The sequence below is a fragment of the Suricata suricatta genome, chromosome 2 (assembly GCF_006229205.1).
Source record: "Suricata suricatta isolate VVHF042 chromosome 2, meerkat_22Aug2017_6uvM2_HiC, whole genome shotgun sequence".
Taxonomy (NCBI): Eukaryota; Metazoa; Chordata; class Mammalia; order Carnivora; family Herpestidae; genus Suricata; species Suricata suricatta.
The window spans coordinates 130,566,803-130,592,586 of NC_043701.1; the positions used below are offsets into that span (position 1 = coordinate 130,566,803).

Genomic DNA, 25,784 nt, shown 5'->3' on the forward strand with positions numbered 1-25,784 from the left:
ATGTTGGCTCCTTCTCAAAACAAGCTGAAGATGATCTCTCCAGATAGTTTGGAAATCTGTTTCCATTTTTCCGGGAAAAATATATTAAATGGACTTCTGAATTCTCTGAAGAAATTAAATAAGAGTCTTAACTTTTATCTACAGGAAATGTTTAGAGCTAAATTTACTAAATTTAATAGTTCATATCATTCTGTTCTGCATTTAAACTTTTCTGCCTATTTAGTATGGCGTACTGTCTTTATAAAAGTCAATGATTACAGAGATGAAAGAAAAAAGAGAAATTACTCGCTAAGTTTGCTGCCAAGTTCTTGAAGAGCTTGCTCCTGTTCGTGATATATTTTTCTCAACTGCTGATTTTCATCCTGGATGTTAAGGAACTCCTTAAAAACAATAAAAGACAAAAAGTGCAATTTAAAAGAAATAAACAAGAAACTCCAAATTATATATATACCAATAATTAGGAACATATAGGGGCACCTGGGTGGCTCAGTCAACTGGGCGTCCGACTTCGGCTCAGGTCATGATCTCATGGTTTGTGGGTTTGAGCCCCGCATCAGGCTCTGTGCCAACAGCTTGGAGCCTGGAGCCTGCTTCAGATTCTTGATGTCCCTCTCTCTTTCGGCCCTTCCCCTGATCACACTGTCCCTATCTCTCAAAAACTAATAAAATATTAAAAAAATTTTTTTTTAATTTTTTTATGTCTTTTATTTATTTTTGAGAGACAGAGAGAGACAGTGTGAGCAGGGGAGGGTCAGAGAGAGAGGGAGATACAGAATCTGAAGCAGGCTCCAGGCTCTGAGCTAGTTGTCAGCACAGAGCCTGACGCGGAACTTGAACCCACGAACCGTGAGATCTGACCTGAGCCGAAGCCAGATGCTTAACTGACTGAGCCACCCAGGTGCCCCCCCCAAAAATTTTTTTAATTAGGAACATATATCCTTTAGTTTTTTATAAAGTATAGAACTCTATGTCCAAGTTCTTTCATAGCTGCTCCATCAAATATCAGCTATTTCACATTCATTTAATCTCATTACTGGTTTTGTGTTTTTTAAGTAAACTCCACCCAACATGGGGCTCAAACTTACAACTCCAAGATCAAGAGTTGCAATGATACCAGCCGAGCCAGCCAAGAGCCCCTTCTTATTAGTATTTTTAAAGATAACTAGTATATTCTGTCTCTTTGGTATAAATATAAATTATGATTTCTCTTTCTAAGTAACTTAGTTTTCAAAGATGTAATTTTTAAAAGTTTTACCACCATTTACTTTTTTAAGACTAATGATCTGCTGGGTCTCATTTCTAAGATGCGATAAGGCCTCTCTCTCCTTTTGAAGATCCTCCTGCAAAGTCTGCCCCCACTCCTTCTCAATCTTCAGATCGGTCTCCAGCTGCACCCTTGAATGACAAACACACAGAAGCTTAGTGCTATTTGTCACCAGACAGTTTGTACTCTTTAGTGACAGCATCTTTTTGGTTGACTATTTTCACTTTTGTACATTTCTTCAGGTATTTTCTTTCATAAATATTTTTTGGTAAATAAGTTCAGCAGCACCAGGTTTTTTGATCCCAAAATATCAATTTATTTGCCAACCATAAAAACTCCTTCCTAAATAATAACTTATGTCATTTTTCAATTCTGTAAACATAAATGCTATAAGAACACAGAAAATACCTGGAAGGGTATATACCACACTATTAAAACTAGTTACATCTGGAGAATGGTATCAAGGAGAAAAATGTGAGGTTTTAATTATTTACATTTCTATGCCATAGGAAAATTTTACAACAAATGATATTTCTGATATAAGAATTACAGCAACCACTAAAGCAATTTAACATCAGTCACAGACAAATTAACCCGTGTACAAAGTGTTACTTTACAGACTACTGCTGAAAGCTGACCAATTACAGGACAAATCTAAGACCAGAGACACTGGGGGAAAATCCATTCTGCCTGGACATGCCATTCACATCTGAAACACTATCACCTCATTCTAATAGGGACTAGCTGGCAAAACGAAAATAGTCAAACTCCTACATTTTAGGACACCGAAAAGAAATCATTTTGAAAATTACTGCTCATAAGTAGGTATTACGGATGAGATATATGCTAATAATGTTATAGTTCTTTATATTTTAATCCTAACATATCATAATAGAGACTATCACAATATTACATCATTTTAATATTCTTGTGTTAATATTTTGATTACTTTTATTTCTTCATAGAGTTAGCATTTCCATCTAGAGCCACATTATTTCTCAGTGAAGTAAATTTTAGATTTTATAATTCAGGTTGAAGAAAAGAGATACCTCTAAGTGGAATTTACAAAGTGTTGATAAATACTATTTCACTACACATTCAAAAAGAATACAGGGGCGCCTGGATGGCTCAGTAGGTTAAGTGTCCGACTCTTGATTTCGGCTCAGGTCATGACTTCACAGTTCAGGAGTTAGAGCCCTGCGTCAGGCTCTGCACTGGCAATGTGTAGTCTACTTGGGATTCTCTCTCCACACCACCTCACCGGTGCCACATACACTCTTTCTCTCTCTCTCTCCCTCTCTCTCGCTCGCTCAAAAATAATAAAAAGAGGGGCGCCTGGGTGGCTCAGCCGGTTAAGCGTCCAACTTCGGCTCAGGTCAGGATCTCACAGTTCGTGGGTTCGAGCTATGCATCAGGCTCTCTGCTGACAGCTAGCTCAGAGCCTGGAGCCTGTCTTCGGATTCTGTGTCTCCCTCTCTCTCTGCCCTTCCCCTGCTCATGCTGTCTCTCTCTCAAAAATAAATAAAACATTAAAAAAAAAAAAGAATAGAGACAGGATTATGTTACCAACAGTTAAGTAATCAAACTACAAAGTGGTCTCATAATCCAGAAGCAGGAAAAAACTAAGTAAAAAAAGCAAAAGCAAGGGAAAAAATGTTTTAGTTATATTGGCAAAAACACATGTTAACCACCAAAGACAGAAACCATAAAGATAAAAGGAAAAACACAACTAGATAAACATTTTAAATGTCTAAATGAAAAACCAGTATGAACAAAGTTTATAAACAGTAAACTTAGAAAACATTTCACTGTCTGTGAAATACCCAGAGTAAATACATAAAGAGCTCTTTTTTAAAAAAAATATTTTTTTAATGTTTATTTACTTCTGAGAGAAAGAGAGACAGAGTGTGAGGGGGGGAGGGGCAGAGAGAAGGAGACGCAGAATCCAAAGCAGTCTTCGGGCTTTGAGCTGTCAGCACATAGCCTGACACGAGGCTCGGACTCACAAGATCATGACCTGAACCAAAGTCAGATGCTTAATCGACTTAGCCACCCAGGCACCCCAATACAGAAAGAGCTCTTACAAATAAATAATTAATAAGGTGAACATCCCAAGGGAAAAAAGATGATATGAGCGGCAATTAACAAAATAAAGATATATAAGATGATCTCACTGATAATCAAAGATAATGTAGATTCAAACAATAAAGCACAATTTTTAAGGCTAAAGGAGTTCTTGAGTTAACTGATATGATGGTATAGACATATATTAATGAAACAATATCCATTACATAGTAAATGCAATAAACAAGATACTAGAGAGCATGTAGCATAATCCTCTTTCTAAAAAAACATAAAAAACATCTATGCATACCAGAAAAAAATACTCATCAAAATGTTTAAAAAGTTTACTCTGATTTTTATTCTCTTCACATTTTTCTATTTTTTTTTACATTTGACCAACAGCATGTAATATTTTCATAGTCAGAAATCAATAAAGTTTCTTCTCCAAAAATGGAATTTGTCTTCTTGGACATAGTCCCAGCTGCCCATTTCTATAGAAACCATTTCAACTTCTCTGAGCCACCAAGGATGCCACAATCTTCAAATTGTTCACATATTCATCCTCTATCAAAATGTCACCAACTGAGAGACAAACTTACTTTCATGGGTTCAGCAGAAACAAACACCTTATCTCTACAGTTGCGCCCTAGACTTATTGAGAGAATTAGCCCTATAGGGAAGAGCCAGATCACTATAGCATTAGTTGGGTCATCCTTTGGGCAGGGAACAAATGGCTGGATCAATGCAGATAAATATCTGATTTGTCTAAGTGATTCAGTAACACAGAGTACCAGGGTTTTAAGACTGTATTCTAATGCCTGGCAGAAGTGTTCCAGTCTTGCTTTTCATGTTCCTTTTGGCAGGGCATAGGCTTAAACAACAAAACCTTTCACATCATTAAAAAACCTGATGACTTAGGTGAGCCCGGGTGGCTAAGTCCGTTGAGCATCCAACTTTGACTCAGGTCATGATCTCACGATTCTGTGCTGATAGCTCAGAGCCTGGAGCCTGCTTTGGATCTTGTGTCTCTCTGCCCCTTCCCCTGCTTGAGCTCTGAGCACTGTCTCTCTCTCAAAGTAAATAAACATTTAAAAAAAAAAAAAAAAAAAGAAACCTGATGATTTAAATGTTCCTTGTGATTGTTGTTGCCAAGGGAGTCCCGACATGCTGGCTATCCTTTTATGGAAGTCTTCAAATTGAGAGAAAATGTTTGCTTACTGAGTGTTTTTGTTTTGAGGGATGGATTTTAGTTTCACGATGTACAAATAATGCAAGTTTTCAACTAAGGTAATATTCCTTGGCCTAAAGCCTTATTCTATAGAATAAGAAAAATGTTATTTTTGTAACAGTTTAAAGATGACTTAGAATTCTGGTTATGGACAACATGGAGTAAACCCATTTCTACCTATCCTTTTAACTAAAAATAGATAAAAACCATAGACATTATATACAAATAAACAGAAGTTTCTGAAAGGGAGAGAGAAGGAAGTCCAGGTAGGAACCCCAGAACACAAAGAATAACTCATGGTGATGAGTTCCCTGAGGCTTCTTTTTGCCTCCTGTACAGCTCAGAGTGGGTGCTAAGGAAGCCCACAGTCCACTACCTGCAATGGATACAGGAAAAAAAGAAAAGAAAGAAGAGAAAGAAAAGAAAAGCCTCCTTTCTCTTGCTAAAGAACTGGGAAGAGGTAGCCAAGCATGACAGAAACCTTTGTGACAATACATACGTTATTCTGGGGAGTGAGGGGAGGGGGAAGGAAGGCAGGTGGAAGGTAGAAAAAAACATAGGCTCCCAACCACTGTCAGCAAAGGTCAAGTGAAGAGCTTAAATTTCCAACCTCATCTGGCAATAATGAAGTGTCTCTCCCAATCCTCAACGTGGTAGTATCAGAGAAGGCCAAGTGGGGAGCCTGGACTTTCACTACCACTCAGTAGTAATGAGATGTCTACCACCCTTATATTAGTGGGGACTACGTGGGGAACCTGGGCTTTTAATCCCACATCAGTAACAAGGCAATTCTCAGCTTCCCCATAGGGTAAGTGAAAACCAAGTGAAAAACCTAAATTTCACACCCTGCCCAGTGTAATGAGATGCCTCTAACTCTCCACATCAGGACAGTGTCAGCAAAGACCAAGGGGAAGCCTGGACTTTCGCTCCTACTTGATGGTAACAAGACACCACTCCTCCCCTCCACAGTGTCAGTGGAAACTAAGTGGAAGGCACAGATTTGAATCCTTGCCCCATAGGTTAGGCATCCTTCTCTATCCCATCCAGAATGGTCCCAGGCTTCTGCTACACCCACTGGTATAAAGAGTCAGTGTATACATTTCCCTGCTGGTATGGTTTCAACGGAGAACTGCTCAAATATAAAATTAAATAAAATGCAGTCTCATAATTCTCAAAACATCCAGAATGCAATTGAAAAAATTTGTCATAACAACACCCAAGAAAAACCCCAACTTGGATGAGAATAAAGAAACAGATGCCAACATGTCAGATAATTCTAGACAAGAGTTTCAAAGTAGTCATCATTAAAAATGCTTCTATGACCAATTAAGAACACATCTGAAACAAAATTGGAAGTTTTAGCAAAAAAAGAGAGAAAGGAAAAAAGAAAATATAATCAAATGGAATTCTCAGAACTGAAAAATATAATAACCTCACTAAATGGGCTCAGTAGGAGAATGAAGATGATGATAAAAGAGTGGATTTCAAACAACCGTAGAGGGGTGCCCAGCTGGCTCAGTCAGTAGAACATGCAACTCTTGATCTCAAGGTCATGAGTTCAAGCGCTATTTTTGGCATGGAGCCTACTCAAAAATAAGAAACCAAAAACTCACAATACTACAATAGAAATTACTCAACATGAACAAGAGAGAAAAACTAGACAGGAAACCTACAGGACTACTAAAAAAAAAAGAAAATCTAACATTCAATGTTATCAGAATTCCAGAGAAGAGAAAGCAGGTGGACCTGAAAATATATCTAGAAAAGAAAATGGATGAAAATTTTCCAAATTTCGCAAATTTAAACCTAACGATTCAAGAAGCTGAAGAATTGCTTCTCGACCTTTTGGGTGGTTCACTGGGTTGAGTGTCTGGCTTTAGCTCAGGTCCTCATCTCGCAGTTCACAACTTTGAGCTCCACTCACAGTCCACAAGTTTGAGCTCCATGTCAGGCTCTGTGCTGACAGCTCAGAGCCTGGAGCCCGCTTCTGATTCTGTGTCTCCCTCTCTCTCTGACCATCCCCTGCTCATGCTCTGTGTGTCTCTCTCTCGAAAATAAATAAACGTTAAAAGAAAAAAAAGAATACAGATGGAAGAAAAAGAAAAAAAAAACTAAGAATTTGCTGCCAACATACCTACCCTAAAAAGAATGGCAAAAGAAGTTTTTCAGACACAAAGAAGACAACTTAAAATATCAGGAATGAAGAAAGAACAATAAAGAGTTTTCTGAGTTATGTTTCATAGTTGAAGCATAAACTCTAATATTGTCTGATGTGGGGGCACCTGCCTAGCTCGGCTGTAGAGCATATAACTCTTGATCTCAAAGTTATGAGTTCAAACATTACACTGGGCTTAGAGTTTACTTAAAAAAATAAATAAAAACTTTCTAATGTTGTCTGATGTGGTTCTAAATATTATGCAAAGAAAATATTTAAGCAACTTATGTTATAAAGAGGAGTGGATAGGGGTGTCTATGTGGCTCAGTTGGTTGAGTGTCCAACTTTGGCTCAGGTCATGATCTCATGGTTCATGGGTTCGAGCCCCATCAGGCTCTATGCTGACAGCTCAGAGCCGGAAGCCTGCTTCAGATTCTGTGTCTCCCTCTCTCTGCCCCTCACCTGCTCACACTCTGTCTCTCTCTTCCTCAAAAATAAACATTAACAAAAAAATTTTTTATAAAGGGGAGTGGATAAAAAGGTCTAAGTGGAGGTAAGACTTCCACACTTCATTCAAAATAGTAAAACACCAGTAGACTGTAAAAAGCTACAAACAGAAGACTGTATCTAAACAATCACTAGAAAATCTATACAAAGGAATACACTTAAAAACACTATAGATAAATCAAATATTAATCCTAAGTTATTTTAACCCATGAGAAGGCAGGAAAAATGAAATAAAGAAATGAAAAATAAAATAGAAGACTTAAGCTGTCATAACAACAATTACACTAAATGTAAATGGACTAAATACATCATTAAAAGCGATTTGTTAGGGGGCACCTGGGTGGCTCAGTTGGCTAAGCATCCAACTTTTGATTTCAGTTCGGGTCATGATCTCATAGTTCATGGGCCCAAGCCCTGTGTCTGGCTCTTCACTGATACTGTGGAGCCTGTTTGGGATTATCATTCTCCCTCTCTCTGTCCCTCCCCTGCTTGTATGTGTGCACTTTCTCTCTCAAAAATAATAAACTTAAAAAAAAAAGATTGTCAGAACAGATAAAAAAAAGTGTACTATAAGAAACTTACTTCAAATATAATATTAAATATTAGACTGAAAGTTTAAAAACTGAAAATGCAAACATTAATTTTGTTTACTACAATATTAATCAAAAGAAAGCAGTTGTGGCTCTATTAGCATCAGATAAAGAAAATTATTAGAGACAAAGAGGTATATCATGTAATGATAAAAGGGTTAAGTCACCAAAAAGACAGAGTTAACAATCCTAAATGTGCTGCACCAAACAGAACTTTAGAATACAAGAAGCAAAACTGATAGAACTAAAAGTAGAAATACACAAATCTACAATTACAAATCAGATACTCAAGAACTATAGATCAATACTGACAGAACTATTAGGAAATAAGCAAGAATAGAGAAGAACTTAAAACCTCAATCAATGAATCTTGCAGCTTAACAAATTATACATCATAAATGGCATGTGGTCTTGATACATTAAATATGATACATAACTATTTCTATTGTTTAATTTTAATAATAAAAGTGGCATATTTATTTACTGGGGGGAAAATGCTGACGTTTATAAAGTAAAAACTAAAATGCACCTGTCAATCTGCCATCACTCCCCTGAGATAATCATTCACCAGAATCTGAATTCTTTAAACTCTTTTCTATGTATATGTAAGTATACACATATGCATGGTTTTAATTTTATTAAAAAATGGGATATTTTGCATAATATCGGCAACTTGTTTTTTCTTCAGTCCAATGACATACACTGACATCCTTCCTAGTTGGTGATAGATATATAGATCTATCACAGGAAGTACTAATAAAAATGTTCTCAGAAAACATCAAGTCTTCTGATAATGTAAGTTTCTTTGAGTTTAAAGGCCTATTACATTCAGTATGTGGAAACATAAGTTTTATCATAATTATGTTTTCTAAATTTTTTGTTCAAGTAAACTCCACAATCTAGCTGGCATCATTAACTAAACGAAAATGTAAGTATCCTACCTTGATATGCAAAAAAGGGGCAGTGGAGATTATGTTAATATAAGTATTTGTTTCCAAGAGTGAAATACTCACAGCTGTTTCTCCTTTTGGGAGATTTGTTTCTGCAGACTGTCGGATTTACTCTGACATTCTTGTAGATATTTCTTGTCTTCATCTTCAGCTTCCATTTGTGCCTTCTCTGCTTGCTGCAATCTGGTGTAATTCAAATCAACTTTGGGTAAAACTGAGGCTAGAACTAGGGTGTAAAAGGTGAAGAAGACAAATAAAAGAAAAATGGGGAAATAGAAACATTTCTAAACGAAAACAAAGTTTGGGGGGAAACTCACAAACTCAAACGTGAAAGAGCCACACAATGTCTAGAAAATTTGTGATTTTTTTTCCAACATAACATACAATATGCCCAGAATACTATCTTCAAATTTGTTTTATTTCTTTTTCATAATTAATAATGCAAAGCAATACAGCCTTTACCACTTATGTAGAGCATAATGAATCAACTTTGAAAGTATAATAGGTGCATTACTGTTTTTTTACAAAACCATGTAAAGCATAGTATTTATGTCTACACTAGGTGAAGAAGCCACATTTGTTATTTACTGTGCTAGGATGTGTATGCCAGGAATCAAGTGTGCTACAAGGCCAAGAGCAAAGACCTGCAGTTACTCCAAATAACAGCCAACTCCTCCCTGTAGGATCTTTATGCATTTACTAAATTATGTCAAAAGTTCTGTGTATGTGTGTGTGTGTGTGTGTGTGCATGTGTGTGTGCTAAGATTCAAAAGAATATGGTATTAGTTGGCAACATTCTCTAGAGATCATTTATGTTCACCAGTGACATTTAAAAATTAGCTAAAAATGTGATTTTCATTTGCTGTTTTTAAGTCATTGCTTCTCCCTGTGCTTAGCTCCACTCCCTGCCTCTCATCTAGAATTTCTTAGATTTAACTTTGATATTTTTATAAGAAAACATTTCCCACGTATTCAAGAGACATGAACTCCTCATAGGGAATCACAGGCAAAATTTCTATTCAACTAGCCAAAAAATTGCCTCTTTTCTTCCTAAAACCATACCAATGGGGCAACCCTGACACATTTCAGAAGTATAAATGCCACTTCTAAGCAAAAGAGAGTAACATTCAAATTATCTCTGAATCTAAATTTAAAACATTAAGGTGGGAGAACAGGGGCGCATTTGTCTAAGATTACAGAAACTGAAATAAAACTCAGTGAGGTAGGGCTTGAAGTTGTGCTATCATAGAAGAGGGCTAAGGGAACTGGAAAACTGAGCTGCTAAAGCACAAGAGAATGGCCAATCTGGGTTAAGAACTATTTTAAAACATATTTAAAAATCAGTAAAGGAGCCATTAGACAAAGAATGGGCCAACAGGGAAAAAATTTGTGCCAACACATTGTGAAACCGAACATATTTTGAAACACTGTTTATATTTTCCATCAAAAAGTAGCTAAAAAGATAAAACTGCACTTGAAAAAATCCTGACCTCCAAAAGGTCAATACTCAAATCAACCCTTGTGCACAAGGTTTGAGGAATGTGTTTTTGAAAACCCAAGTGCACCCACTCTGCTGTATGGCAGTGTATTACCACAGCAGCTGATCGAGAAGTGTATAGGGTTCCTAATACCCTTTTCAAATACTTAATAACATAAATTATTTTCTATTTAATATATTATAAATTGCTGATTCTCTTTTAGTCTGTTTAAATACAAGTGGTTTTCAGAAAGATATATCTTTGACCAGCTTGTACTGGTCCTGAGTGTCACTGCTGGCATATTTCACCAATGACATTGCAATTGTCCTAGTTTGAGTTAACAAATCATTGTCACTTCATAATGGAATGGACAGAAATCAAAGACAGAAAAAGATAATAAAGATGTCCAAAATGTAAAAATGGGGATAAAGAAAACAAAAAAGAAAAAAGAAGAAAGAGGATGTCAATAAAAGAATATTCATGTCAATAAAGCATTAATAGTTATGTTTTTCATAAGTAGATTCAAAGAAAGCAATGATAAGACATATGTTGACACCAACATGACAGATCAATGGAAATACATTACATTTTCCAACAATAAAAGTGAAAAATGCCAATATAAAACAGTTCAATTTAAATAAAATTATTTCTTGGTTTGGGTTGAGGGTCCTAGCTCTTTTCAAAGAAACACAGCTAAACTGCCAACTCGAAGCCTAATTTCAGATATAGAGATGGTGAATGACAAAGGATATGACAAATCAATATGCATGGAAATCAATCAGGGATAATTACATAATTTGTTTTATGTAATAGATTGAACCGCATGAAATTGCCAATATTAGCTAGACCTTTTTAAAAATCCACAAAATGGTAAATTCAAATGAATCGGCCTAATATAACGCAACTTGATTCCATGCAACGACCAAAACAAAAACGGCAAAACCCTATTGGGGGGGAAAGTTCCTAATCTAAATTTTCCTAATGGTTTTTGTGGCAGGTATCAGAGTTGAATAAAGAGAAGGGAGGGAAAAAGGGAAAAAAAGAAACTAAGACTGGAAGTGCTGTACCTTTGCTCCAGCTGCCTCATAGCTACAGTAATTTTATTGGTTTTTTCTTCTAGGCGGCCAATTATTTCATTTTTTTCTTTCAAGCCATCTTCAGAACTCTATTTAGAAAAAAGAAAAACTATAGTGGCTTTGATTTTCTAACCTGAACAATACTTTTAGGTTTTGTATACCATATCACTATGGAATTTTCACTTTGAAATGAATAGAATTAATTTGGAGATCAAAATACTTCTATGATATAAAGTAAAGCAGTAGACTACTAGTCTGCAATTAAAATGTAATGTAATAAGGAAAAAAAAACACACACACACTCTCCCTTCAGTGTTTTTGGAAGACAACAAAATAAACTCTTGTAAACTATTTAAATAGTTTCAATATAAAATATTTCAAATTAATAATAAAGAGCTTTTGGCAACAAATCTACTTAAACAGTGATGTCACTTTATGAGAGAATTTGTAACAGTTATTGTAGTAAACCATTTCAATTAAAATTAAATCTTTCTTGGGGCCCCTGGCTGGTTTAGTCAGTAGACTATGTGACTCTGATCTGGGGGTTGTAGGTATGAATCCCATGTTAATGTAGGGATTACTTAAAAAAATGAAATCTAAAAAAAAAAGGAAAATTATATCTTTCCCAGGACTATATTATATAAATAATTTGCAAAAATGTCCTGCATACTTAGATTGAATTTTCCCAAAAGACTTAATTTTCATACTTAACTTTTCGACATTTACAAAGGAAAGGTAGGCAACTTTGTTTATTCTTTGATACTTTATCCAGTGCTCCATTTCTTAAGCTTCCATTTAGAAAAAAAGTCACTGGTTTTTATTACCAATATGGCACAGTTAAAATGACTCATCCCTTAAAAACCAAATCCTTCATATAGTCATTTTCAATTTCCATTCAACTAAAGAAATTCCAAAAATTTAAGAATGATCCTTACCTGCAACTTTTGATACATCTCTATGTTAATTGCTTTAACTTCCTCTAGTTGTTGCCGAAGGCCTATCAGAGTATCTTGTTTCTCATGAATATCTTTCTCCAACAACTTCATGGCAAGTTCAATCTCATGTTTCATACTAACTTGTACTGCTAGCTCATTCTCTACATCCTGCAATTTCAACATATATTCAATTCACACACAACTTCAAGATGTCAAAAATCAGAACTACAGCAGTTAATGAGAAAAGATTTTCTATTCAATATGCATAGTACTCTTCTGAGGTATAAGCCCCACTAAAGGGAATCAACGAGGTCCTATAACAACATAAAATTCTCAATATATTTTAATTTTTTTTAACTATTTTTGAGAGAGAGAGAGAGAAAGGAGATGAGCAGGGCAGAGAGAAAGACACTCAGGATCCCAAACAGGCTCCATGCTCTGAGCTGTCAGTACAGAGCCTCAAAGTCAGTCAGCCAACAGAGCCACCCAGGCACCCCAATAAAATTCTAAATATTTTCAACTGCATATTTCTCTAAAATGAAAGCATTTTCTATATTCTATTATCACTATTCTCCTAGTTCAAGAATTAAGTATTTTTATGCCTCATAAATTCAGTATTAATTTTCCTTAACCAAAAAAAAAGTAGTCAGTACAAGTGAAGGCCAAAAATAACTCAAAAATCCCACTTCACAGTTTTAATTTCTTCTCTTAAAGAATTTTACATTAGAATGAAAAGAAGTTTCCTAATATAAATAAACAGCATAATATATAGCAAAAGGGATGGGAAGGCTAGCAATACTCTTCTTGACCTGACTGGTGATTACATAGGTATTAATGTTATTATCCATTAAGCTGCACGTTTGTATTTTTCTGTAGATACTATAGCAATTTAAAGAGTTAAACAATAATTTTTTAAAAGTAACCTCTATGCCAAACATGGGGATTGAACTCATGACCCCAAGATCAAAAGTCACCCATTCTGCTGAATAAGCCAGCTAGGTGCCCCCCAAATAAGTTGATATTAAATATGAGTTTACTGGGGCACCTGGTGGCTCAGTCTGTTAAGGTTATGACTCTTGATTTCAGCTTGGGTCATAATCTCATGGTTCATAGGTTTGAGCCCTGCATAGGGCTCTGTGGGGATAATGTGGAACCTGCTAGAGATTCTCTCCTTCTCCCTCCCCCACCCCTCGGGTGCTTTCTCTCAAATAAATACATAAATACATATATAAATAAATAAAAACTTGGGGTGCCTGGGTGGCTTAGTCGGTTGAGTGTCTGACTTCGGCTCAGGTCATAATCTCACAGTTCATGGGTTCAAGCCCATGTCAGGCTTTGTGCTAACAGCAAGGAGCTTGCTTGAGATTCTCCATTTCCCTCTCTGCCTCTCAAAAATAAACATTAGAAACATTTTCTTTAATAAATAAAAACTTAAATATGATTTTAATCATATCTGAATATATCATTCTATTCTATTTCATTTTTTTAATGCTGGTCACAATCTACTCATTTCACAGATTATAACAGTCTAAAAACACTTAATTTTTAAAAATATTTTTTTAATGTTTACTTATTCTTGAGAGAGATAGAGACAGAGTATGAGCTGGGGAGGGGTAGAGAGAGAGGGAGACACAGAATCCTTAGCAGTCTCCAGGCTCTGAGCTATTAGCACAGAGCCCGATGTGGAACCTGAACTTGTGAACTGCAAGATCATGACCTGAGCCAAAGTTGGACGCTTACCTCAACCACCCAGGCGTCCCAGTTTAAAAACACTTTATTTTTTAAATATTTATTTTTGAGACAGAGAGAGACACAGCATGAGTGGGAAGGGGCAGAGAGAGAGGGAGACATAGAATCTGAAGCAGGTTCTAGGCTCTGAGCTGTCTGCACAGAGCCCAAAGTGGGGCTCGAACCCATGAACCATGAGATCATGACCTGAGTCAAAGTCAGACGCTTAACCGACTGAGCCACCCAGGCACCCCTAAAAACACTTTAAAGGGACACCTGGATGGCTTTGTTGGTTAAGTGTCTGATTATTGGTTTTGTCTCAGGTCATGATCTCATGGTTCATGAGTTCAAGCCCTGCATCAGGCTCTGCTTCGGATTCTCTCTCTGCCCCTCCCCTGCTCACTCCTCTCTCTCAAAATAAATAAATAAACTTAAAAAAAATTTTTTAAACACGTTAAAAAAGCAGTTGATAAAGTGGGAGTTAAGGAATTTGAGGGAATTGCAAGAGGGTCAAATTTCTATTCCACACCAAGGAAGACATGGTTAAAAAAGAGATTTTAAACGGTATTTGCTTAAGGGTAAATTATTATAATTATTTTTGCTAATAATACCTACCTGTCTTAATTGAGATTCATCTCGAAGCTGTCTTCTGGCTTCATTGTACATTTCATCAAGCCCCTGCCGAGAATGCTTATATGTTTGAAGCTCAGTTTCCACATCTACTTTAGTAACCTAGGAAGAAAACATAAAAGTTTTTACTATGTAATCACTACTATTAATATAGCCCAGAAATAAATATACAGTCTGTGCAAGAGTTCCCCAAAGTGGCAATTTCTAACACAAGATGGTCTGTTTACAGTCTATACTTACCTCTAGGTTCTGCTGTGTTTTCATTAAAATCAATTTATTTTCACTGCGTAATTGATGATTTTCTTCTTGGAGTTTAATGATATTATTCTTTGCTATTGCTAACTAAAAATTATGAAACAGGGCAAGAAAAAAATTTAAACACCATTATTTATACTTGCTTTACAGGTTATGTTCATGGCTATAAATAACAAAATATAAAATCCTAAAACTAGTCAAATGTCTCACATCTACAGAAGTCTTTATAAGAAAAATATGCTATTCTCCCAAGATACCAGTAAAAATATTATACTTTTATTTCTACTATTTCCTTTGATTAGCCAAAATATGTTACAACATATTATGCTTATCTGATTTATATTTTCTGAATACAAAGTGCCAAGAAACAAGACTGTAGAGACCTGTGTAAAGAGAAGATCTATAAGAAAAGAAGGCTGTGCTGTCACTGAAAACGTGATACAGACTTCACAGTAACCAAACAGGCCACTCTGAAATACAGGAATAATACTGAGTGACCACCACAAATATGAGACGTCTCTCAACATCCGAGGTAAACACGAATGACTGAGTGGCTTGGTTCTGACACCTAGAATGAGAAGAGGAACTCCAGGAAAGGAAAGCAGGCACTACCCCAGTGGTGGCTCGCACATAAATTTCTGAACACTTCATCAGGGATATAACTTGAACTTTTTACATGTGCCTAAGGCCAAGAAGAGGCACAATCTAGTGAGCAGCTCTCTATAATGGTCCCAATCTATCTATCAAATGATCCTGATGGCCAACAAATGTGAAAAGATGCTCAACATCACTCATCATCAGGGAAATACAAATCAAAACCACACTGAGATAATCTCACACTTGAAAGAATAACTAAAATACAACCCACAAGAAACGACAGGTGTTTACAAGGATGTGGAGAAAAAGGAATCCTCATGCACTGTTGGTAGGAATATAAACTAGTTCAGCCACTGGGGGAAACAGTATGGGGGTTTCTCAAAAACTAAAAAATAGAACGACCCTACCATCTAGTAATCACACTACTATTTACCAAAAAAATACAAAAACACTAATTGAGAGATACATGCATCCCTATGGTTACTGCAGCATTATTTACAATAGCCGAACCACGGAAGTGGCCCAAGTATCCCTTGACTGAGGAATGGGTAAAAGAGTTGTGGTATACGGGGCGCCTGGGTGGCTCAGTTGGTTAAGCATCCAATGTCAGCTCAGGTCAGGATCTCGCAGTTCACAGGTTCGAGCCTCACACTGGGCTCTGTGCTGACAACTCAGAGCCTAGAGCCTGCTTCTGACTCTGTGCCTCCATCTCTCTCTGACTCTCCCCCTCTTCTGTTTCTCTCTTTCTCTCTCAAAAATAAATAAACATTAAAAAAATTTTTTTTAGGGCACCTGGGTGGCTCAGTCGGTTAAGCGTCCAACTTCGGCTCAGGTCATGATCTCACGGTTCGTGGGTTCAAGCCCCGCGTCAGGCTCTGTGCTGACAGCTCAGATCCTATGACTCCTTCCCTCTCTGACCCTCCCCTGCTCACGCTGTCTCTCTCTCTCAAAAATACATAAAAACGTTAAAAAAAAAAAGGTGCTCTGCACAGACTTAAAAAAAAATTTTTTTTTTTAAAAGAGTTGTGGGCACTGAGGAGGACACTTGTTGGGATGAGCACTAGGTGCTGTATGGAAACCAATTTAACAATAAATTATATTAGATAAACAAAAATAAAAATAAAAGAGCTGTGGTATAATATATACAATGGAATATTATTCAGTCATAAAAAAGAACGAAATCTTGCAATTTTCAAAGATATGATGGATAGAGCTACAGAGTATATATAATGCTAGGCAAAATCAGTCAGAGAAAAGCAAATACCATATGATCTCATTCATGTAGAATTTAAGAAACAAAAGAAATGAGCAAAGGACAAAAAAGAGAGAGAAATCAAGAAACAGATTCTTAATTATAGAGAAAAAACTGATGGTTACCAGACAGGAGGTGGGTAAGGGGAAGGGTGAAGAAAGAGTACACTTAGGATTTAAAAAAAAACAAAAAACAAAAACACAAAGCTATCAAATGGCCCAACCTTTCAAAATAAAGATGCATTCTAAACTACAATCACGCGGGGCGCCTGGGTGGCTCAGTCAGTTGAGCGTCCAGCTTCAGCTCAGGTCATGATCTCACAGTTCATGGGCTCAAGCCCAGCATCAGGTTCTGTGTCGACAGCTCAGAACCTGGAGCCTGCTTCTGATTCTGTGTCTCCCTCTCTTTCTGACTGTCCCGGGCTCACACTCTGTGTGTCTCTCTCTCAAAAATAAATAAACGTTAAAAAAAAAAATCTATACTGCAATCATGCAAATAATCATGTGCTCTCTGATTTGGAAAAATGAGGCCACTTCTAAAATAAGAATTTTAATTAACATAGAAAGTAGAGTTCACAGCACTCTTAACAGATTTCTTCCCCTTAGCCTAAATAATTCTGAAAATACAAAGCAGTAACTCTGTGATTTAAAAAGAAAAACTTATCTTAAAGTAACTTTATAAACAGTATTAAAAAGAGAGCGGAGATAAATTTCCAGTGGGACCACCAGATAGCCAGCCACTTGGACAATGCAGGAAACCAGAACACATGGGAGAGTTTCACACTTGGGAGAGTGGAGAAAGGGTGGCCACGATCGATCATGTAGTGGTGCTCGTTAAGAAAAGAAATGTGGGGGGAAAAAAAAAAAAAGAAATGTGAATAGTACAATAAGAGGAACAGTATCATTTTGACAGGAATTTCTAATTACAAGTGAGTCACAACCTACAGGTCATTCAGATTTTACAATGAGAATCACATTTAATTTTAGAAGAGCTTATAGGAGTGACCTCTTTGGAACTCATTTCTAGAGGTATGTCAAACAACTCACAGATTCACCCGAGAATTTGCCTGAGAATACGTGGTTCCTCTAGAACTTATAATTATCAATTACAACATTACAAATACTCCATCATAATGATGAAAATGCACCTGTGCGCATGCACATGCTTAACATTCATAATTAAAATGGAAAAGGTTCACAAATACTAGGTCCATGAAAGACAATTATCCAAGACTGGGTTACAATACCTCTTCAATCAGCTTAGTATTTGACTTCTCTAATGAGTCAACTCTTGAATGGAGACTGCTGACTGTGCTGCTGAAAATAATAAAGAAAAAACCCATTCAAATCACACACACTCACAAAAGGCAAGAAAAAGTATTTTATACTGGACTTAATATAATGACTAACAAGTACCAGTTACCCTGAATTTTTATTTTTTTTGAAGTTTAATCCTTTTTTTTTTAAAGTTTTTATTTCAATTCTGGTTAGTTAACACAGAGCCCTGAATTTTTCAGTGTGAGAAATTTCACTAAGTTGGATAGTTTCATTTGCCTAGGACAGCAATAAAGACTGTAGAAAAAGAATTGCTTCTATTAAAATTACATTTTATGCTGCTCATTATTTTTTTGTTGTCTTCTTAGAGTCCTTCTTACATTTAATTTATAATACTTGGGAATGGATTCCACACAAAGATGATCAAATATTGTTAAGACTAAATTCAAAATTATTTTTTAATGGATGAACTTCAAAAATCTGCTTTATAATTAAGTGGCTTAATGAAGCTTATATAGTGATCTCCAACACAAACCTCATTCTGTTTCCCCATCCACTTTTTTTTTTTTAATGTTTTTATTTATTTTTGATACAGAAGAGACAGAGCATGAGAGGGGGAGGGTCAGAGAGAGAGAAGGAGACACAGAACTGGAAGCAGGCTCCAGGCTCTGAGCTAGCTGTCAGCACAGAGCCTGACGCGGGGCTCGAACCCACGAATGTGAGATCTGACCTGCGCCGAAGTCAGAGGCTTAACCAACTGAGCCACCCAGGCGCTCCCCCATCCACTTTCATAATAACTTAAAGACCTCTACAGCTACCCATAATCTGAGAACTCTGAATATCGAATACACATCAGGTACCCGGTCAGCCTGTAGCTAAGCAAACACCCTGACTTTCAAGGATATAGTTAACAGTCATGATAAGCCACATGAACAACTTGTTTATTTAAACTGACCAAGACTGTACATTATTGTACATTTAATTGAGTCTATTTTTCAAGGCATTGATTCTACCATCTCAAACTTTCATTAATAAGACATAATATGCTGTATACATTACAATAAAATCTATAACAGATTTCAACACATTTTATACCAGCCTCAGAAATAAATATTGGCATTTTAGCTTAGCTGGTAAAAAAAGAAAAATGTTTTTTCATTCATATAAAATCACTTTTAAATATAATCAATCATTCTTAGGTAAACAACTTGAGTTGTTCAAAAACAGCACCAGGGTGTCTGGATGATGGGATGTAACAGGTAGGGGACTAAGGGACAGAAGACCAAGGTTTTCTACTTTCTAACTGTGTCACCGTGAAAGCTGTAAAACCCTTCTGACCTTTAGTTTCCTTATCTATAAATCAGACAATAATATTTGCCATAAATTTATGTAAGAATCAATAAAATATTTATCAAAAAAGTACTTTTTTGGACGCCTGGGTGGCTCAGTTGGTTAAGTGTCTGACTGCGGCTCAGGTCATGATCTCATGGTCTGTGGGTTCAAGCCCTGCATCAGGCTCTGTGCTGACAGCTCGGGGCCTGGAGCCTGCTTGTGATTCTGTGTCTCCCTCTCTCTCTCTCTGACCTACCCCTGCTCACTTTCTGTCTCTGTCTCTCAAAAATAAGCATTAAAAAAATGACAGAGAAAGGGAGAAGGAGAGGGGGAGAGGGAGAGAGAATCCAATGAGGGGCTCGAACTCATGGACTGTGAGATCATGACCTAAGCCGCAGTCAGATGCTTAACTGACTGAGCCACCTAAGCATCCCCAAAACATCACTTTTAAACAATAAACCCTCAGTAGTGGTTTTTTTGAATAAAGGATAATATGAGTTCTAATTTTTCCTATATCAATTTTCTTTATTTTTGAAATATTCTACAAATACAAAAACTTTCTAATTAAAAAAACAATGAAACATTTTTAAATACATAAAATGTACAAAAATAAGGCACGAGTATTGCTGTGAATGATTTAAAACACACAATTTAGATGAGAATGAGAAAACTCTCTAGAATAGACTCTAAGGCATAAACTGCTGAATAAAAACAGTGAAGTATATAGAATAGTGTGAAAATTATACTACTTTATGTGTAAAAATCTGAGATAAAGATGAAAACTTTAAAAATATATATGCATTTTCTTGTCTATTTGTATAAAGTATCTCTGGAAGCATATACAGGAACATATTAATTATTCTCCAAGAGGGAAGCCAGGTGGTTGATCAGGTAAGAGGGAGACTTTTTTTTTATGTTCTTTTTGAAGCTTAAACTATGTGAATATATTACCTGCACTCAAAAGGGAATAAAGGTTTAAAGCTGAATAAATAAGCAATAAAAAGTTGCATTTAGAAGTACAATCTCAATCTTAGAAATATAAATTACTAAGTACATACACATACACATGTTTCCTAGGAACGTCTATTATTAAAACTCCATGATTAAAAAAAAAGACTGATACAAGATCTTTCCTATCCAACTTCACAGAGAAAGCAAGAATTATACCTTCTTAGATTCTTTTTCTAAAATGGGAAAACGCTTAATTGTATTTTTTCCTTGCAGAAACTTAGAAAATCAGAAAAGTATAAAGAGGAGCGTCTGCGTAGCTCAGTCAGTTAAGCATCCGGCTTCGGCTCAGGTCATGATCTCATGGTTCATGGGTTCGAGCCTTGCATCGGGCTCTGTGCAGACAGCTTGCTCAGAGCCTGGAGCCTGCTTTGGATTCTGTGTCTCCCTCTCTCTCTCTAACCCTCCCCTGCTCATACTGTCTGTCTCTCAAAGAAAAAAAAAAAAAGAAAGAAAAGTATAAAGAATAAAAAAAAATTTCATAACCTCATCACCAGAATGCTATTTTTGCTAGTCATTTTAATTAATAGAACAGTGCATTTCTAACTATGTAGCAAATACTCCTCACTGTATGTAACTGTGCTATTTTGTCCAAACTGAAATGTGTTGTAAGTGTAAAATACACATCGGATTGTGAAAACAATACAAAAAAGAATATAAGGTATCTCTGGAAAAGTTTTTGTACTGAATGTTAATATTTTGGGTATATACTGGACTAAATAAAATACATTTTTAAAATAACTTCATGTTTCTTTTTAATATGGTTACTAGAATTTTAAATATCTGTATGACTCACATTATACTTCTATTAGACAGAACTGCACTACACTATTTTACATACAGATCTCAGAAATTCTTCCCAGAGTATTCATTGACAGCCTCAATGCCCAGGGAACCCCACCCCACACCCCCCGTAAGGAAAAAAACTTCCACCATGGGAAGCAACAGCCACATTTATACATGAGGCTCACTGGGGTAGGAAAAATGAATTTTTGAACCATGAAAATGATATAACCTTCCACTATATCTAGCTTTTTGTTCTCAAGGGTACAGAGATAAGTTTGAAATTCTTTTTTATTTTTTAAGTTTATTTACTTGTTTTGAGAGAGACAGAGCGGGGAGAGAGAGAGAGAATCCCAAGCAGATTCTGCACTGACAGTGTAGACATAGGGCTCAAACTCACAAACTGTGATTTTATAACAAAAAAAAATCAAGAGTGGGACACTTAGGGGGCCTAGGTGGCTCAGTTGGTTGAGTGACAGACTCTTGATTTCAGCTCAGGCCATGATCTCACAGTTCATGAGTTCGAGGCCTACACTGATTAGCATCATTACAGAGCCTGCCTGGGATTCCCCCCAACCCTGTGTGCGCTCTCACATGTGCGCTCTCTCTCTCTCTCTCTCTCTCTCTCTCTCTCTCTCCATTCTGCCCCCACACCCTCTCTCTTTCTCTCTCAAAATAAATAAATAAACTTTTAAAAAAATTTTAAGCAGTGGGACACTTAACCAACTGATCTCTAGATGCCCCTGAAATTATTTTTACCCCTTTTCAAAAACTCTCTTTAAATTCTCTAAAGGTCCAATTTGAAAATCTGACTCTCATTTTTTACCAAAAATTAATTATCTCCAAGAATTCTCTGTATTCTTAATTTCCTCTCTCTACTCCCACAACCTAGTCTCAAAGATGTTTAGTAGGAAGCAATAGGGTAAAGCTGACCTGAAAAGGATGAAGAAAACCCCTAAGACAATAGTCACAAATGTACTAAGTATTCAAGTCTCCATAATACTTACTTCAGTTGTCTATTTAATTCTTCAACATAATTCTTCTGGTCTAATATGGCAGCAATTTGAACATTCCTAAAGAACAGGAAAAGCAGCTTTGTTGTCAGTTGAAAAGATATTCCCTGGATGACCAAAAAAATGTCTAAATCACCTAAAACTGTTGTAAAACATAATGGCAAAGAAAATTATCTTGCCTTTATTTTTCAAAAACTTTTTAAGGTTTTAATCATTTTTTGAGAGATAAGGTGTGAGCAGGGGAGGGGCAGAGAGAAAGGGAGACACAGAATCAGGAGGAGGCTCCAGGCTCTGAGCCATCAGCACAGAACCCAACATGGGGCTTGAACCCACAAACCCTGAGATCACGACCTGAGCCTAAGTTGCATGCTCAAAAGACTGAGCCACCCAGGTACCCCACAGTATCTTACTTTTAAAATAAAATTCAAGAACCTTGTAATTAAGGAGGCTGTGCACTAATTATGACATTTGTTAAGTTCTAGTATTAACAAGTCATCTATTTAACAATACTTAAAAAGTATATTTAAGAATTCTTTTTGCACTGGGGCTCCTGTGTGGTTCAGTCAGTTAAACACCGACCTCTGCTCAGGTCATGACCTGGAGGTTCATGAGTTCTGGCCCGTGTCAGGCTCTGTGCTGACAGCTTAGTACCTGGAGCCAGCTCAGAACCTGGAGCCTGTGTCTCCCTCACTCTATGCCCCTCCCCTACTCGTGTTCTCTCTCTCTCAAAAGTAAAATAAACATTAAAAAAAATAATAATAAAAAAAAAGAGGGCGCCTGGGTGGCAGCTGATTAAGCATCCAACTTCAGCTCAGGTCATGATCTCACAGTTCATGGGTTCGAGCCCTGCATTGGGCTCTGTGCTGACAGCTCAGTGACTGAAGTCTGCTTTGGATTCTGTGTCTCCCTCTCCCTCTGCCCCTCCCCAGCTCATGCTCTGTGTCTTTCTGTCTCAAAAATAAATAAAACATTAAAAAATATTTTTTTTAATGTTTTTGCATCAGTATTCTTTATTGAAGTATATTTGATCCATAAACACAAATTTAAGGTGTACATGTTATTTTGATCCCTTTGTGATATGACTTCCATACAGCAATAATTAGTACCTATATTATGCTATATAGTTATCCTTTCTCTTAGCTGGAATAAGTGTATTTTAAATTTAAACACAGATCTTGAAATAAACCAGCATTTGTAAACTTGTGAATAATAAGTTTTTATCTCTTTTACCACAAAAAACAGTGGAATATTACAAAGGGTCTCAGGAACAGGTGTGACCAAAAATTATACCTCGCATTAAAGCCTTCTTCTAAATCATTTTTGTTTTGTGAAACTTGTATATGGAAATAAAACAAAGCAGGAATTATGCACAAAAAAAGGAAATAAATAAATAAATATCAGTAGATGGGGCCCATGGTGATTTGTTAAGAGCTCCATAAGAAAATATATGTGAAATAACTTATGAAAATCGTACCTTTCTTTATTTCCAATATCTTCTTCATTCTTTAAATACATGGAAAAATCAATCACTCCAACCTAAAGTAAATAATATTATTTTTATTTAAAGAGGAGAAATATTAGATGTACATTTAACATGCAACTGAATTTCATGCTTTTCTTTTGTGTTTACCAGCATTGTTTAAAACTCAGAGTTGTAAAATGGATCCAAGAGGAAAGGCACAAACTAAAAACTCTCTGCATTTGGTACTCGTCACTTTCACTTACTTGTGAGTCTAAATCTTCTCCCTTCACACAGAGATTCGCATCTATCACATTCAGGCCAACCAGCAGCCCAACAATCACTGCTCCTTCTTCTTCCATCATTAGTGCATGATATTCATAAAATTCACTGTGGAAATCAAAATAAAAACCTTAAAACACAAATATCTTTCAAACAAGTTTTTAAATCTCAGCCTAGTAATATAAACATGAAACCCATACCAATTAGGTCTCTTCAAATCAGCTTTTCTAGATGTGTGTAACAAACATTTGAAATGTTAGTGTCCAAAAAAAAAAAAAAAAGAAATGTTAGTGTCCATATAAACAATGCAAAAGAATGGGTAAAAGAAAAGAGAAAAAGGAATTTTGAGACAAAGAAAGAAAAGAGAAGCAAAGAGATATATATTAAAAGAAAAAGAGGCATCACTGAGGACTGGAATGTCTGTAACTCTCAGAAGACATAGTGACTATTACTGATCAGATTACAATACTTATTAGAGTTGACTTTTAAAGCCTAGGATTTATTAAGAATTTTGGGACAAAGACTAAGATAGGAAATGAACATATGAAACATTTCAAAGCCCACGTTCAAATCAATATATTTGACGTGTATGTTGCAAGTATTCTTAATAATCAATTAGAGATACTTATGGGATATCTATATGCTAAAAAATGTTCAAACAAAGGACCTGTGAAAGAAATAGGACAATCTAAAAACTAAGACTTTACAATTATGTATTCAAGAACTTAATTATCATGATCTCATGCCTCCCTCAAAAGTCCCATCTACATTATTTAATCACTTTCATTGACCTTCAGAATATTACTGAGAAATTGCTTGTCGTGTCCCACCCCGGCCAGCAGGGTGGAAAATCCTCGCGGGTTCTTTTCCTGAGGGAGGGAGAGAAAACAGGGCAGGAGAGGGAAGACGCAGAGAGTGAAGAAGCACACGGTTTCTGATCAAGCCTCTAGCTTCTTTATTCTTCTTCCTCTCTCTAGAAAACATTGTCTCTTAAATAGCGATCTGGGGCGGGGAACTGACCCGGGTTGGTTGTCAGGTAAACAGAGTCAAATATATATCAAAAGAAGTGCCCAGACTTGCCTCAGCAATGCTGGGGAGGGGGAGCTAGCACTGAATAATCCAAAATGCGGTTTTGATCTTTTGTGCACCTTGGCCACTCTACGTCTGGCCCAGCATGACCTACGCCAAAATCTTGGACCAGGAAATGGCAATCTCCAGCCTCCAGATGCAAATCTTGTTTACTGGTTCACTCCTCAGAGAGTGATAATCCTTGCCTGAGGCAGCCAGGACCCCTGGCAACTCCTGACAATTGCTGATGCTCAAAGTATGGTTATTCTCATTTAACAAATGCAAAAAACTAAGGTATACAACCAGAGTATAAGTAAAACCAGATATATAACCAAAGTCATAAGTAAAACCAAAAATGACCAGATTTGGGGCACCTGGGTCGCTCAGGAGGTTAAGCATCCAACTCTTGATTTCGGCTCTAGTCATGATCTCATGGTTTGTGGGATCGAGCTCCATGTCAGGGCTGCATGCTGACAGCGTGGAGCCTGCTTCGAATTCTCTCTCTCCTCCCTCTCTCCCCTGGCCCCTGCTCATACACAGCCTCTTTTTCTCAAAATAAATAAACAAACATTAAAAAAGAAATGACCAGATTCTCCAAAACATCAGAGAGGCACTCCAAGAGAAGTGCAAATGGAGGGACAGCCATGGGCTCTTCCCTTTGACAACTGATTACCTTACTTTGAAATGTTGAAAATCTGCTTAAAAATATCTGGCCTTCAATTTAAACTGACAGTTTAAAAAGTGCCCACAACACAGGTGAAGCAGTTGTTTAGGGTCTAAAAAGAAACCTCTTGAATTAAAGCTCCAGTCCCAATACAAATTTTAATTCATAGAATTAACTGGAATTTAGAAAAAA

General features: G+C 36.5%; 1 protein-coding gene across 3 annotated transcripts in view; it reads right to left on the bottom strand.

The window, feature by feature from the left end:
- Positions 1-25,784, bottom strand: part of RUFY2 (RUN and FYVE domain containing 2) — a 50,099-nt gene that overhangs the window by 14,177 nt on the left and 10,138 nt on the right. For 2 of the 3 annotated variants that reach the window (XM_029931772.1, XM_029931770.1), the window contains exons 5-15: positions 23,845-23,968; positions 23,594-23,655; positions 22,114-22,179; positions 17,956-18,025; positions 14,846-14,947; positions 14,591-14,707; positions 12,248-12,415; positions 11,304-11,401; positions 8,822-8,941; positions 1,266-1,395; positions 286-380 (exon numbers count right to left, since the gene is read on the bottom strand). In XM_029931772.1, coding sequence (XP_029787632.1) covers positions 286-380; positions 1,266-1,395; positions 8,822-8,941; positions 11,304-11,401; positions 12,248-12,415; positions 14,591-14,707; positions 14,846-14,947; positions 17,956-18,025; positions 22,114-22,179; positions 23,594-23,655; positions 23,845-23,968 — 1,152 coding nt within the window. Of the gene's footprint in view, positions 1-285; positions 381-1,265; positions 1,396-8,821; positions 8,942-9,001; positions 10,591-11,303; positions 11,402-12,247; positions 12,416-14,590; positions 14,708-14,845; positions 14,948-17,955; positions 18,026-22,113; positions 22,180-23,593; positions 23,656-23,844; positions 23,969-25,784 lie in introns of those variants that run through there. The other variant, XM_029931771.1, reaches the window with a different exon arrangement.